The sequence below is a fragment of the Euleptes europaea genome, chromosome 19, assembly GCF_029931775.1.
Source record: "Euleptes europaea isolate rEulEur1 chromosome 19, rEulEur1.hap1, whole genome shotgun sequence".
In the NCBI taxonomy this organism is placed as follows: Eukaryota; Metazoa; Chordata; class Lepidosauria; order Squamata; family Sphaerodactylidae; genus Euleptes; species Euleptes europaea.
Window position 1 is genome coordinate 25960919 of NC_079330.1, and position 14362 is coordinate 25975280.

A 14362-nucleotide genomic window follows, 5' to 3' on the forward strand; every position below is an offset into this window, starting at 1 on the left:
ATTTAAAATATAATTTTGTATATGTAGCTAGAGAACAGGTTGTAATTTCTTAATTAGATTTATATTCGATACAAACAAAAACGGAAGTATCTTTTTGTCTCTGTGTGTGTTTTTCATTTTTCCCTTTTTATTTTGTTTATTGTAATTGTGTTAACGATAAATTTAATAAAATGCTCTAAAAATGAATTAATTGTGAGTTGTTCTGTTCTCTGAACTAAGACAAACAAACCAGGCAGAAAAACCTTCTGAGAGTTTATCTGTTATTGAAAAAATCTCTTTATTAGACACAAGGCATTAGAAAATACAAGCAAGTGAAAGTTAACCCTATGGCTACTGCAAAAAACAAGTGCCAAATTTATCAAAGCTCTTAATATTTCTCAACCATATTACAGTAAGTTAAATTTAAAGCAAACCAGCTTTCAGGTTTTTGTCTTAAACCGCTTTTAGGATTTTTTCTATAAACCCAAGACACATGCACACAGAAATCTCACCTAATCTCTTCTCAGTGGGTAGCCGTGTTAGTCTGTTTGCAGTAGTAGAAAAGAGCAAGAGTCCAGTAGCACCTTAAAGACTAACAAAAATATTTTCTGGCAGGGTAGGAGCTTTCGTGAGCCACAGATCACTTCTTCAGATATAGCTGTATCTGAAGAAGTGAGCTGTGGCTCACGAAAGCTCATACCCTGCCAGAAAATATTTTTGTTAGTCTTTAAGGTGCTACTGGACTCTTGTTCTTTTCTACTAATCTCTTCTGAGAGAGTGCCATCATATTCTCACATCAGTGCATATTTATAGAGAAATATCAGTCATATCTTATGCTAAATATCTTCTAACTTAAACGTGGTTTATCACCTAGATAAATCATTGGTTCTTAAGCACTGATGTAATAAATAGGTGCATCTAAGGACATATGTGCTCATTATCTTTTAAAAAGCAATATCAGAAGGCCAAATTTAACTCTTAATCTGTATTAAAAGGCAATAAATCTGTCTCTGATTTAATTAGCTGTCAAAGATAAAAGAAAAACCTTACGTAACCAGAGTTTGCCAATAGTCAAACCTGGTATGAGCTCACACTATGGGAAAACATGCATGATCAGCAAGATCTTAGATGACCTCCCTCCCTCCCTCCCCTCCCTTTTAACCTATTTACTTATTGTTAACTATTTTGATTCTCCATCCCTTCCCTTATTAGGGTACCTTGTTATTTTTTGCTTTCTTTATTCTTTCCCTTCTGATTGGTCCCCCGCTGTTGTTATGCGATTTTAAGGGCGCCATTTTTCATGGATACTGAGAATTTTAAATTGAAATTGGTGTGTTTTTAATTACTGTTGGAAATTGCTGCAAGCTGACCTGAGCCTGACTTGGTTGGGAAAGGGCAGGATGGACGCCGGATGAATGAATGAATGAATGAAAGTGATGATATAATCAAAATACTGCTACAGGTTGACCTTGGAGGTCAGGCGATTGTGCCGGATGGGGCCTGGGATGGGTGCCGGAAAGAATAGAGCCTGAAAGGCCTATACATTTGGAGCATGTTGCTTGACAGTAGAAGAGCATAAGAAGAGCTGGGTTTTATATCCCACTTTTCTCTACTTTTAAGGAGTCTCAAAGCGGCTCACAATGGCCTTCCCTTCTCCTCCCCACAACACACACCTTGTGAGTAGGGTTGCCAGGTGCCCGCTGGTGGCGGGCAAACCCCCGGCAATCGATCCCTCTGCCCGCCGACCACCTGAGGGTCAGCGGGCAAACATGCACGCACGTGTGCATACCGCGCACGGCACTTCCGGTTTACCACTCAAAGAGGTAAAGGCCCTTTGCGAGGCGGCACTTCCGCTTCTAAACTGGAAGTGCCGCGCGTGCGTCAGTGCGCGCGCACACACGCACGCACTAAAACAGAAACTCCTCCTGCCGGAGAAGAGGGACCTGGCAACCCTACTTGGGAGGCAGGTGGGGCTGAGAGAGTTCAGAGAGAACTGTGACTAGCCCAGGGTCACCCAGCAGGCTTCAGGTGGAGGAGTGGGGAATCAAACCCAGTTCTCCTGATTAGAGTCTGCCGCTCTTAACCACTACACCCCATCTACCTCACAAGGTGTCTATTGTGGGGAGAGGAAGGGAAGGCAATTGTAAGCCACTTTGAGTCTCCTTAGAAGGATAGAGAAAATTGAGGTATGAAACCCAACTCTTCTTCTTCAGTGTCAGCATTTGGGGGGGGGGGTAGGGTTGCCATCCTCCAGGTACTAGCTGGAAATTTCCTGCTATTACTGAGATCAGTTCACCTAGAGACAATGGCCACTTTGGCAATTGGGAGCTATGGCATTTAAGTCCCTCCCCTCTCCAAACCTTGCCCTCCTCAGGCTCTGCCTTAAAAACCTCCCACTGGTAGCGAAGAGGGACCCGGCAACCTGGGGGGGGGGGGAAGTGGATGATGTAGGATGCAGCTGCAGCCAAGCCCTAGTCCAGGAGCACTGGGTTTAGGGTTGCCAACTGCCAGGTAGTAGCAGGAGATCTCCTGCTAATTCAACTGAGCTCCGGCCGATAGAGATCAGATCACCTGGAGAACCCTAGCACACCTGCCCCCAGCCCCATCTCGCACTTCAGGCCTTGGGTGTTCTCAGCAACCACTGAAAGCCCGCGTTCCACAATGGGTCTGGGCGGAGGGTCACAGGAATGGTGGGAGCTCTTTGTTGAATTTCCTGTCGCTCATTGGCGAAGAACAAAAGAGTCACTCAGGCAGCCCCTAAAATGCTGAGCTGGCAGCCACCCCCTCCCCACCGCTGTGGCGTTACCTCGGAGCGGAAGCCGCAGCCTGGGCAGCAGGCCCAGACCTCCTGTTTCCAAGCAAGGCCCTTTTCCCCTGGCAGGGAGAAAGGCATGCCCGCTAATGCTGCCCCTGGTCAAATATAAGGTAAGGGTAGTGATGCCAGCCTCCAGGTGGGACCTGGGGATCCCCCGCAATTACAGCTCATCTCCAGACTACAGAGGTCAGTTCCCCTGGAGAAAATGGCTGCTTCGAAGGGTGGACTCTGTGGCATGGTACCCCACTGAGGTCCCTGTCTTCCCCAGGCTCCATCCCCAAATCTCCAGCAGTTTCCCAGCCTGGATCTGGCAACCCTACCGCCATCCCCTGCCAGTGCCCAGGGGGGACCAGGCAACCCTAGGTAAGGGGGAGTATAGGAGGCAACCCCCCATCCCCCCCCCAAGAAGACTTGAAGATGGGCTTCTCTAACAAAGTGGGCCATTGCAGAATTACTCCGGTCTAAGCCTGTTGAAATCTATGGGCTTCGCCTGAAGTTAACTGCCTAGAATTTGCACAATGACTTCCTTCTTCCACAGCTGCCAAGCTGGAAGAAGTTCCAGCACAGCTGGATAGGGCTCACTTTCTTGGGAGGAGAGAGCACCAAGACACCATGTTTTTGTAACATCTGTGTAGGAAGCCAACAGAGACACGAGCTGTGCCAAACCGAAGGCGGCATCGGGTCCCACAAAGCAACAGCAGGCGCTGCCTCGTGCCAGCCAACTCCCAAACTCAAAGCATGTGTCTCTTCTCGACTTTTGTTCAAAAGCTTCTTCCTTACACTTCCCAGAGAGAGGCCAAACTTCTTCCAGTTCCCACCCAGGCAGGTGGAGATGCCGTCCCCAGCTGGCCTCGATTGGGCTAAGCCACACCAAAGCTGAAGGGAAGGGTTGCCAGGTCCCTCTTTGCCACTGGCAGGAGGTTTTGGGGGCAGAGCCTGAGAAGGGTGGGGTTTGGGGAGGGGAGGGACTTCAAATTGCCAAAGCGGCCATTTTCTCCAGGTGAACCAATCTCTGTTGGTTGGAGATCAGCTGTAATTAGGGTTGCCAGGTCCCTCTTTGCCACCGGCAGGAGTCCAAAGCGGCCATTTTCTCCAGGTGAATTGATCGCTGTTGGCTGCAGATCGCTTATAATAGCCGGAGATCTCCAGCTAGTATCTGGAGTAAGGTTGCCAGCTCCCTCTTTGCCACTGGCAGGGTTTTTGGGGGGCGGAGCCTGAGGAGGACGGGGTTTGGGGAGGGACTTCAACGCCATAGAGTCCAATTGCCAAAGCGGACATTTTCTCCAGGTGAACGGATCTCTATCGGCTGGAGATCAGTTGTAATAGCAGGAGATCTCCAGCTAGTACCTGGAGGTTGGCAACCCTACTGAAGGGAGCTGGGCAGGTGGATGTCAGGATGGTGTAAGAGAACACAGATTCACACAAGAACGGCTCCCTGGCTTTCTGTTCCCCTCGCCACTGTCTGCTGCTTCCTACTACTCATAAGCCTACAGTTAGGAAGAGTTTGGTGAAAATCAAGCGTTTGCCTATTGCCTCCCTCCACAAGGTGTGACCAACACAGGAACCACACACTCTCTTTCCTCCTTGTATTCCCTCTGAAGGTGGCTGCCCCTTTCTGTCCTGCCTTTCAAACACCTCCCGGAAGGCAGGGATTCATCAGGAGCTGCCTTTCCCAGCTTGGACCCTTGTAGAGGTCCATCATTTGTTAAGGCCCTGAACTCCACGAGAATTGAACCCAGAGTCACTTGGGCTGTGTTGCCCCCTTCCCCCCCCCCCTGCCACCTTTGCCTCTTTGCTGCCCTGGGCACTCCCAGCGCAGAAAATGCCAGCTCCACGAAGCAGCGATTCCTCTTTTTGCTCAGGTGACACTGTAAAGAACCAGAGACATAAATTAGAGTACTTCTTTGCCCGGGTGTGTATGTGCTGAATGTTGCTAGAACTCTTCTCCCCTCCTCAAATGTATACATTCTCCCTTGGACCCTTACATTTCTTGAAAAATGGCACTGTTTGGCCTGGCGGCCAAGAAAATCAGGGCGAAGCAAATAACGAAAGGTGGTAAAGCTGGATAGAGCCGAATGGGCATATTTTAATTTCTTTTGCCGTATTCTTTTAATGATTCTGGTTTTGTAAGTTTTAACTTGTTATACTGATTTAGATTGTAACGGCCTATGGCCCTATACAATAAACTTGATCTGATCTGATATACATTCTCCCCTCTTCAAATATATACATCATGGGAGAACCAGCTAGGCATTCTGCTAGAACATAACTGCCATGCTGGGAGGGTGGTTGGGGGGAATCTATTTTCCACCAGGAATGCAACTTGGACCGTAGAGGCGAGTGGCTCAAATCTCCAGGGATCAAGCGCCGCACAATGGCAGAGAATGCACTGTGCTGACCACAGCACAAAGGCTGCCCAGCCCATGTTGGGACACTGGCCCTATATAAACAAGCGCAGCCAGTCCCAGTAGCAAGCAGCCCATGGAGGAACTGTCAGCATTCACTGGACGAGGTGAGTCACCCCAGGGAGATGTGCTTCTGTCCTGTGTCCCCAGTCTAGATTCTCTTCTGGGGGGGTTCAAAAGCGGACACCCCCTGGCCAACCTGTCATCCAGCAGCTATCGATGAAGCAGCAGCACCGAGCCAGTCTAGGGACAGGGCAGGAGTCCCAGGCAAGGTTCTTGTCAGCATAATCTGCATCTCCTTGGGCGGCAGGCTCAGCAATCCCATTGGCCCATGCAGCCTGGTCAGCTCGCAGTTTTCTAATGCCAAAACAACGTTTTGAAGGAATGTAATTGGTGCTTTAAACTAGCAATTCAGATTTCAGTTCTTGAGTTTTGTAGTAAGCACGTTATGTTGAAATGCAGCAGTTGTGGCCAGGTGAATAGAAAATAAGTAGCATTACCTGGCAGGCCACTCCCCAGATAAAGTATTCTGCATAATCTCTTGCTATCGTATTTGTAACTGGAAGAGACAATCATGCTAGGAAAAGTTGAAGGCAGCAGGGAAAGAGGAAGCCCCAACAAGAGATGGATTGACTCTATAAAGGAAGCCAGTTTGCAAGATCTGAGCAAGGCTGTTCAGGACAGGAAGTTTCGGAGGACATTGATTCATAGGGTCGCCGTGAGTCGGAAGCGACTTGATGGCATTTAACACACACATTGTATTTGTTGGATATTCTATGCTAAATACCAGCGTATGTGCTCATCTGGATTTTAAAAAGGTAAAGGTAGTTCCCTGGGCAAGCACTGGGTCATTACTGACCTATGGGGTGACTTCACATCATGACATTTGCTAGACAGACTGTGTTCACGGGGTAGTTTGCCATTGCCTTCCCCAGTCATCTACACTTTATCTCCAGCAACCTGGGTACTCATCTGGATTACATTACAACAAAAATTAGCGTCAGAACTCAGAGGAGAACTTTTGAGGACGGTTGCCTTCTGTTCCCAGTGTCCATTGGCTCCCATGGTGCAGTCCGGATACCTAAAAATGCCTTGCAGGGACAGAGATGCAAATCTTTTGACTTGGTCACAAAACCTCCATCAAAGGCCTCCCCATCCCTTTGGTCCATCGTCTAGTTTTGTTCTTGGTCGGTGTTGCCAGGTGCTGCCCTCTGCTGGGAGTGTTTGCGCTTGCAATCCGTAGACGTGCAAATTCTCACACGCAGCGCAAGATCCAAGCAGTCATCAAGGCTCAAACAAGTTGGGTTTCTCTCCCCCTGCTTTCTCCACAGAAACCATCTTTGCAGCCAAGATGGCTCAAACAAATCCCCAGTCTGCCCAGCACGGATCATGGAAGGTACGTTTTCTATATTATTTACTCTGAGAAGAAGAAAAAAGTCTTGCAAGGCTCCTGGTAGTTTTTAATGCCACAAGCTAACACAGCTAACCCCACTGGGGGAAGAAAACAAATGAGCCAGGCCCAGAGAGCTCTCAGCCCAAACACAGCTGGAACTGGGCAGGGGAAGGGTGGTTGACCCTGCAGAGAAACAGCAACTGCTCTGCATGGCAAAAACTGGGCAGCAAGGTCAGTTGCCGAAGCGCTGATTAAATTCTCACACACTTGACATCTTTGAGTGGTAAAGCAGAGCACCAATGGTGCATTGCCAGAGCCAGCGTGGTGTCGTGGTTAAGAGTGGTGGGTTGGAGTGGTGGAGTCTGATCTGGAGAACCGGGCTTGATTCCCCACTCCTCCACATGAGCGGTGGAGGCTAATCTGGTGAACTGGATTTGTTTCCCCGCTCATCCACACCTTGGGCTAGTCACGCTCAGTCCCACCTACCTCACAGGGTGTCTGTTGGGGGGAGGGAAAGGAAGGTGATTGTAAGCCGGTTTGATCCTTCCTTAAGTGGTAGAGACAGTTGGCATATATAAACCAGCTCTTCTTCTTCTTTTCAGATCACCATCTATGATCAAGAGAACTTCCAGGGGAAACGGATGGAATTCACCACCTCCTGTCCCAGTGTCACAGAGTGCAGTTTCGACAACATCCGCTCGCTCAAGGTGGAGAATGGCGCGTGAGTATAGGAACCCTGCTCTCCAGCCAGCCCAAACCCCAGGGATGATTGCAGGGGGGGGGGGAGCTGGGGCTGTGGAAAGGCCACAGTGCTTCAAGCAGCCCGGTTGGTTTTGTGCTGACGACAGCCTTCTCTAGGGCCGCCAACCTTTCAGGTACTAGCTGCTATTACAACTGATCTCCAGCCGACAGAGATCAGTTCACCTAGAGAAAATGGCTACTTTGGCCATTAGACTCTATGGCATTGAAGTCCCTCTCCTCCTCAAATCCCACCCTCCTCAGGCTCTGCCCCAAAAACCACCTGCCGGTAGCAAAGAAGGACCTGGCAACTCCATGTACTAGCTGTAGTTCTCCCTCTATTACAAGTGATCTGCAGCCAATAGAGGTCAGTTCACCTGGAGAAAATGGCTGCTTTGGCCATTGGATTCTATGACATTGAAGTCCCTTCCCTCCCCAAACCCTGCCCTCCTCAGGCTCCACCGCAAAAACCTCCCGCCGGTGGCAAAGAGGGACATGGCAACCTTATGCTGGCCTATGAGTTGTGGAGCTTCCGCAGAGTGCCCAGAGCCACAATTCCTGCCTTCTGTTGCAGTTGGCTCGGCTACGAGCACACCGGCTTCTGCGGGCAACAGTCTATCCTGGAGCGAGGCGAGTACCCCCGCTGGGAGGCCTGGAGTGGGAGCAACGCTTACCACGTCGATCGGCTGATGTCCTTCCGCCCCATCAGCTCAGCAGTAAGTCCCGCTTTTGCTATCTGATCCCTCCTCAAAGCACATTCTGAGAAAAAGTATAGGTCCAGTAAAATAATATTGACGGTGCGCTAGGTAAGCTTGAGAGCAGGAGTGTCGAACTCATTTGTTACGAGGGCCGGATATCGAATAATAGAGTTGGAAAGGACCAACAGGGTCATCTAGTCCAACCCCCTACACAACACAGGAAATTCACAACTACCTCCCCCCCACACACACCCCAGTGACCCCTATTCCACACCCAGAAGATGGCCAAGATGCCCTCCCTCTCATCTATACATAAATGTCACTTGGTGGGGCCCGAGCCATGCCTCGCCAGCCCAGATTGAGAGTGGGGGGTGGCTGCCTCAGCTGGGCATCCACACCCACACTATTACAGCTGATCTCCAGCCGATAGAGATCAATTCCCCTGGAGAAAATGGCCGCTTTGGCAATTGGACTCTATGGCATTGAAGTCCCTCTCCCAAACCCCGCCCTCCTCAGGCTCTGCTTCAAAAACCTCCTAACGGTGGCAAAGAGGGACCCAGCAACCCTACACTATTATATCAGATCTCCAGGTGATAGAGATCAGTTCACCTGGAGAAAATGGCCACTTTGGCCATTGGACTCAATGGCATTGAAGTCCCTCCTTTCCCCAAACCCCGTCCTCCTCAGGCTCCGCCCCAAAAACCTCCCGCCGGTGGCGAAGCGGGACCTGACAGCCCTACCACCATACCCCTCAGCCAATTAAGCTTGCCGTGCCTCAGGTTCGGCTTTCATCGGCTCTGCACCAAAAGCCAACATTCAATCCTTATATCCCTCCAACGCTAGATATATGCTGCTCAAGATCAATTGATCAAGGAGCTGCTAAGGGATAAAAGGAAAGGTAAAAAGGAAAGGCAAAAGCCAACAAGAGTGGTTAAATTATCCATTAAGCAACCAAAAGCTATGCATTTCTGAATCCTGTACCATAATAAAGGAGGCTTACTGAAAACCTCAAAAACAGAGGACCACTCCTTGGGAAACGGTAGCTAAATACCACCACCACTGCTTGGAAGGCTGCACAGAGGCTTACACTTTCTGTCCCTTCACCTCTCTCACAGAAATAAAGTCACCTCACATTTTCCTCATAATTTTACAGTTATATTTACAGTTATATTAAGCACTGCTTTTTGGGGGGGCCATCAAGTCATAGCTGACTTATGGCGACCTCATAGGGTTTTCAAGGCAAGAGACGTTCAGAGGTGGTTTGCCATTGCCTGCCTCCGCATCATGACCTTGGGATTCCTTGGAGGTCTCCCATCCAAATCCTTTCCCAGGTTGAGGCTGAGAGTGCGCGACTGGCCCAAGGTCACCCGGCAAGCTTCCATGGCAAAATGGGGGTTCGAACCTGGGTTTCCCAGGTCCTGGTATGACCCCTTAACCACCACACCACACTAGCTCTCTACCTTTTGTTGCTGTTGTACGCAGCACCATTATTTATACTCCATACGCATAAAAACTTTCCACACTGGCTTCAGCAATTTCTCTACATTCTGTCACAGGGTGAATGTTTTAAAAAACTAAAAAGGGCAGATGAGATATTTCTGGGAAATGTTTGGGGTGGTTTTGAACAGGATTCTGCCAATCCAGGGTGAGCGGAGGGTGTCTGATCCCTCTTTATTACCTAGCGAGGGTCCCATGGTCACCATCCTCCAGGAAAGAGAAAAATTTAAACACCATGATGGGTTTTGAAGAGGAACCCGTTACTGGAGATAGAAATAGCTGTGGGTTTTTAGGGAGGATTCGGAGGGTATCCGTGTTGATAGCTTTGGCCTTTGGTCACCTCAAAAGCTGAGAGAGAAGAGAGACGTGAAGGTTCTGCTTATTATCCACCCAGCTCCATCCACATGAAAGCACTCGGGACAGCCACAGAGGGGGTTTCTTTCTTGAAATCAGAGGTGCTGGGACTGACACCTGGCAGGAAGTCCCCCTCCGCACCTTGTCTTGAAACCCTTTATTAGTTACCCTTTATTAGTTACCTTTATTAGTTTATTAGTTTATTAGAGGAGTTTGGGGAGGCACTCTGCATGTGCTCCAGGGCACCCTTGCCATTCATTAATTCATCCCATGCCTGAGTGTCGAAAACGTCTTTCTCTTCCTGTTCTGTTTTCTGGTGTTTTCAGCATAGTGTACTGTATACATTGTGAAGTCCAGATAGCAGATCCTCCTGTATATTTTCAGATGAGTTCTATACAGTTTTCTCTTTGTCCAGGTCATTGCTCACTGGCCTAAGAAGGAACAGGGTCTGATCCTGGGTCTGTTTTTCTTTTACCTGCAGAACCACAAAGAGTCCAGGATCACCCTGTATGAGAAGGAAAACTTCATGGGGCATCAGTGGGAGGTGCAAGATGACTTCCCCTCCTTGCAAGCCATGGGCTGGGGCAACAGTGAAGTGGGCTCCATGAAAGTTCCCTCCGGCGCGTAAGTAAGAGGCACGACTGGCTGGCAGCAGAGTCTGAAGCCTGGCTCAGCCCTTTGCTGCAAAGAGCTCCTCTGGGGATTGGGGAACTCCCTGCCCCAGGATGTGGTGATGGCTGCCAACTTGGAAATCTTTAAGAGGGGAGTGGACGTGTTCATGGAGGAGAGGGCTGTCCATGGCTACTAATCAAAATGAATACTAGTCATGATGCATACCCATTCTCTTCAGGATCAGAGGAGCATGCCTATGATATTGGGAGCTGTGGAACACAGGCAAGGCAATGCTGCTGCAGTCGTCTTGTTTGTGGGCTTCCTAGAGACACCTGGTTGGCCACTGTGTGAACAGACTGCTGGGCCTCGGTCTGATCCATCATGGCCTTTCTTATATTCTTATGGCGATGGGGCAGAACCCACTTCCCTGGTCTTCTCAATTGCCAACTGAGAGGTGTACGTGGCAGAGACATTGGTGGCTGCCCAGGAAACATTGACGCTGCCAAGGGTAGACAGAGCCCATAGGTTATACACAGGGTGAGAAAGACCAAGGTCACAGGTGGATTGGTCAGCTGCCCAGGAAACCCCGCCCCACGCACACACATTTCTCCATTGCTTTAAATGCCAGAGGGGTAGCCATGTTAGCCCCTTCCAGCAGAAGTCTTGTGACACCTTAAAATATTTGATGGCCGAATTGGGGTTTGATCTGGGTCTACTCACCCAGTCCTGGTCCGACTGCTATGCCAACCCTATTCCTGCTAGCCAGAGCATCTTTTTCAGGCACCCCTCCTGTGGGCTGGTCGCAGCTACCTTCATGGAGTTTGGCTAGAAAGACTATTTATTTGCCAACAGGGATGTTAAATAAGTTGGACAGGGGATTCTTAACAGGGGTAAATCTACAAAGGGGGGGCAATTTGGGATCGTATGAAGTCCTTTTTTGTTCACCTACCATGGTTTCTGACGGCAGGTGAGAGGTGTTTTCTACTGTTCACTCCAGAGTGAGGATAAAATCATAGACCCACAATTACTCCCTCAGGTCCTTAAAGAAGTGTATTAAGTACCCAAGGGTCAAGAAAAAAAAATCAACATTCAAGGCCAAAGGTTGTACAATATAAAGGTTATGTCAATGCAAAATATGTATATATTTATTACAGGCTAAAATCAATAACATATATAAGGCCCTGCAATAGCCTGCCAAACCAACATGCTCATGTAAACCTACAACACAAATAGACATAAAATTACAAAATTAAACTTTGACCAAATGAGTTTCGGCCGAATTGTCTTCTTCAGTGGTCAAAACAATCACAATTCCAAACTAAAAATGTACATAACTTTCTAAAACTCTTTATAACTGTAGGTACGTTGTGTTTGCAGGATATTAATATATAATATCTTTATAACTACTCCAGACTTTGAGACTACTTTATGACTATGAGATGTTGAGAATTTTATGTATGGCTGAAATATCTCTTCATTTAAGAGGGTTCGTTTCCCATTTGTATGGACGCCTAAAACAGATGAGGAAGTCTTGCAGTTTTATATATTTTACATTTTGCATTGACATAACCTTTATACTGTATAACTTTTTGGCCTCCAATGTTGATTTTTTTCTTGTCCTTTGGGTACTTAAATTCTGTTGTTTTTAGGATTAGGTGTTTCCCCTTTGTTGTTGGTGTACCTTAAAGAAGTGACACAAAGCACGTAGGGCTTTGACCTAATATTAAGGCGCTCTGGCTTAATGATCTCTTATTGATCATATGCCCAAGACAGACATATCACGTGCCTTTACCACAAAACAGAAGTCCAATGGCACCTTCTGAACTAACCATATTTATTCTCAAATGAGCTTTTGTGAGTCAAGGTGCCCTTCCCCAGATGAGCTTTCATGATTTTCTTTCTTTCATTGCATCTGAGAAAGAGAGTTCTGACTCATGAAAGATCGTGCTGAAATAAAAGTTAATCTTGGGGTGGGGCCGTGGTGATAGAGCATCTGCTTGGCATGCAAAGGTCCCAGGTTCAATCTCCAGTTAAAAAGTGTCAGGTGATAGGTGATGTGAAAGACCTCAGTGACCCTGCCAGCCTGAGTAGAGAAATACTGACCTTCATAGGCCAGTGGTCTGATTCGGTATAAGGCAGCTTCACCTGTGTTCATGTGGAAGGTGCCACTGGATTTCTGTTTTGCTACGATAGAATCACACGACTACCCCTCTGGAATACAGGTTGAGTATCCCTTATCCGGACATCTGATATCCGGACCAATCCGTAAACCGGACCTTTCCAGCCGGCATGCAAGCACTTCTGTGTCGCTGGGCCTCTCCTGACTTCCATGAGGCTGGGCCGTGCAGATCCAACTCACATCCGCGCCACCCGGCCTCTCCGAAGTCTGGTGAGATAGTTACACCTTTGCTTTCTGATGGTTCAATGTACACAAAATTACTAAAAACACTGTTTAAAATTACATTCAGGGTATGTGTATAAAGTGTATATAAATGAATCTGGGTCCCATCGAAAAGATTACGTACATGCAAAAATTCCAAAATATTCCAAAATACAGAAAGATCCAAAATACAGACCACTTCTGGTCCCAAGCAGTCTGGATAAGGGATATTCAATCTGTATATCACAAAACTCATATGTAAAATACATATGTAAAAATGGACATTAGTGTGGGCTACTTGGCAGATTCACATAGTGGCCCAGCCAGATAGAGAAAAGCATGAGGAAAGCTGGGTAGAAGCATAGACCGTGCTCCTCTTCCAGAGAGACTCAGCACCCAGTAATACTCTCAATGTACAGATAAGTCTACCAGTCATGTTGACCCCAAGAGGCTCTGCAGAGGAAGACAGTAGATACCACGGGGTTCCTTGCCAAAGGGCTCCCAAGATGGGAGGGATTTGGGAGCAGCCCCAGTTCAAAGACATCTCCCCAATATGGGGCAGGACAGGGGAGACCCAGACCCCAACCTTGCCTTGACTAGAGTGCCATTCTTACATCCTAATTGTGGGCTGGAGGGCATTTGAGGGTGGTGGGTCACAGTAAAGGCTACGAACCTGTAAGCTGGAACGACACCCCAAAGAGCTCTTGGACGGTGCCTGATGGTTGTTCCTCCCCTGGCAGGTGGGTCTGCTACCAGTACCCTGGCTACCGTGGCTACCAGTACATCCTGGAATCCGACCACCATGGTGGGGACTACAAGCACTGGCGGGAGTGGGGCTCGCACGCCCAGACATTCCAAATCCAGTCAATCCGGCGCATCCAGCAGTAGCAACACTATGCTCAGGAGCATCAGCCAACAATGAAGGATACCTCCCTCCCCGCACACTTGGCCTTGAGCCCTGGGCTAAGGGAAATGTTTCCTTCTGGGGCCCTCTTTGACACTGTGATTACAAATAAATGCCTTGGAAGAAAACAGAACTTCTAATGTGTTTTTTTAAATCAGTGGTGTGTTTGTAATGAGGTGGTTAGGGCATGTTCCTGTGCATGATCCATTTCCACAAATTGGGGAGGGGCTGTGGCTCAATGGTAGAGCATCTGCTTGGCATGCAGAAGGTCCCAGGTTCAATCCCTGGCACCTCCAGCTACAGGGACTAGGCAGGTAGGTGATGTGAAAGACCCCTGCCTGAGACCCTGGATAGCCGCTGCCGGTCTGAGTAGACAATACTGACTTTGATGGACCTGATTCAGTATAAGGAAGCTTCATGTGTTCATAATGCTGAGTCTATACTAGATTTGTAAGGACTGTTTTGAATCCCCCCCCCCAATCAGAATTCTGCATCGGGGGAACTATCTTAAGCCAGTCATTCAGCCTGAACCGTTTCACAAGGTCAGTGCAAGAATAAAACGGAGAAGGGAAGAACCCTGAAGATAA

At 48.3% G+C, this 14362-nt stretch overlaps 1 protein-coding gene across 1 annotated transcript; it reads left to right on the plus strand.

The window, feature by feature from the left end:
• The first annotated feature begins 5258 nt into the window (after window positions 1-5258).
• Window positions 5259-13791, plus strand: CRYBA1 (crystallin beta A1). Its single transcript, XM_056865112.1, has 6 exons — window positions 5259-5306; window positions 6531-6595; window positions 7195-7313; window positions 7905-8046; window positions 10361-10503; window positions 13612-13791. The coding sequence occupies exons 1-6, from the start codon at window positions 5276-5278 to the stop codon at window positions 13757-13759; spliced, it is 648 nt and encodes a 215-aa protein (XP_056721090.1). The 5' UTR covers window positions 5259-5275; the 3' UTR covers window positions 13760-13791.
• The last annotated feature ends 571 nt before the right edge of the window (window positions 13792-14362 follow it).

What these genes read in the sequence shown, in the direction of transcription:
- CRYBA1 (XM_056865112.1), top strand. Translation starts at nt 5,276, where the DNA reads ATGGAGGAACTGTCAGCATTCACTGGACGAG. An exon ending in GTCAGCATTCACTGGACGAG is followed by an intron (nt 5,307 to 6,530) that starts GTGAGTCACCCC and finishes CTTTCTCCACAG; the next exon opens with AAACCATCTTTGCAGCCAAG. An exon ending in ATGAAAGTTCCCTCCGGCGC is followed by an intron (nt 10,504 to 13,611) that starts GTAAGTAAGAGG and finishes CTCCCCTGGCAG; the next exon opens with GTGGGTCTGCTACCAGTACC.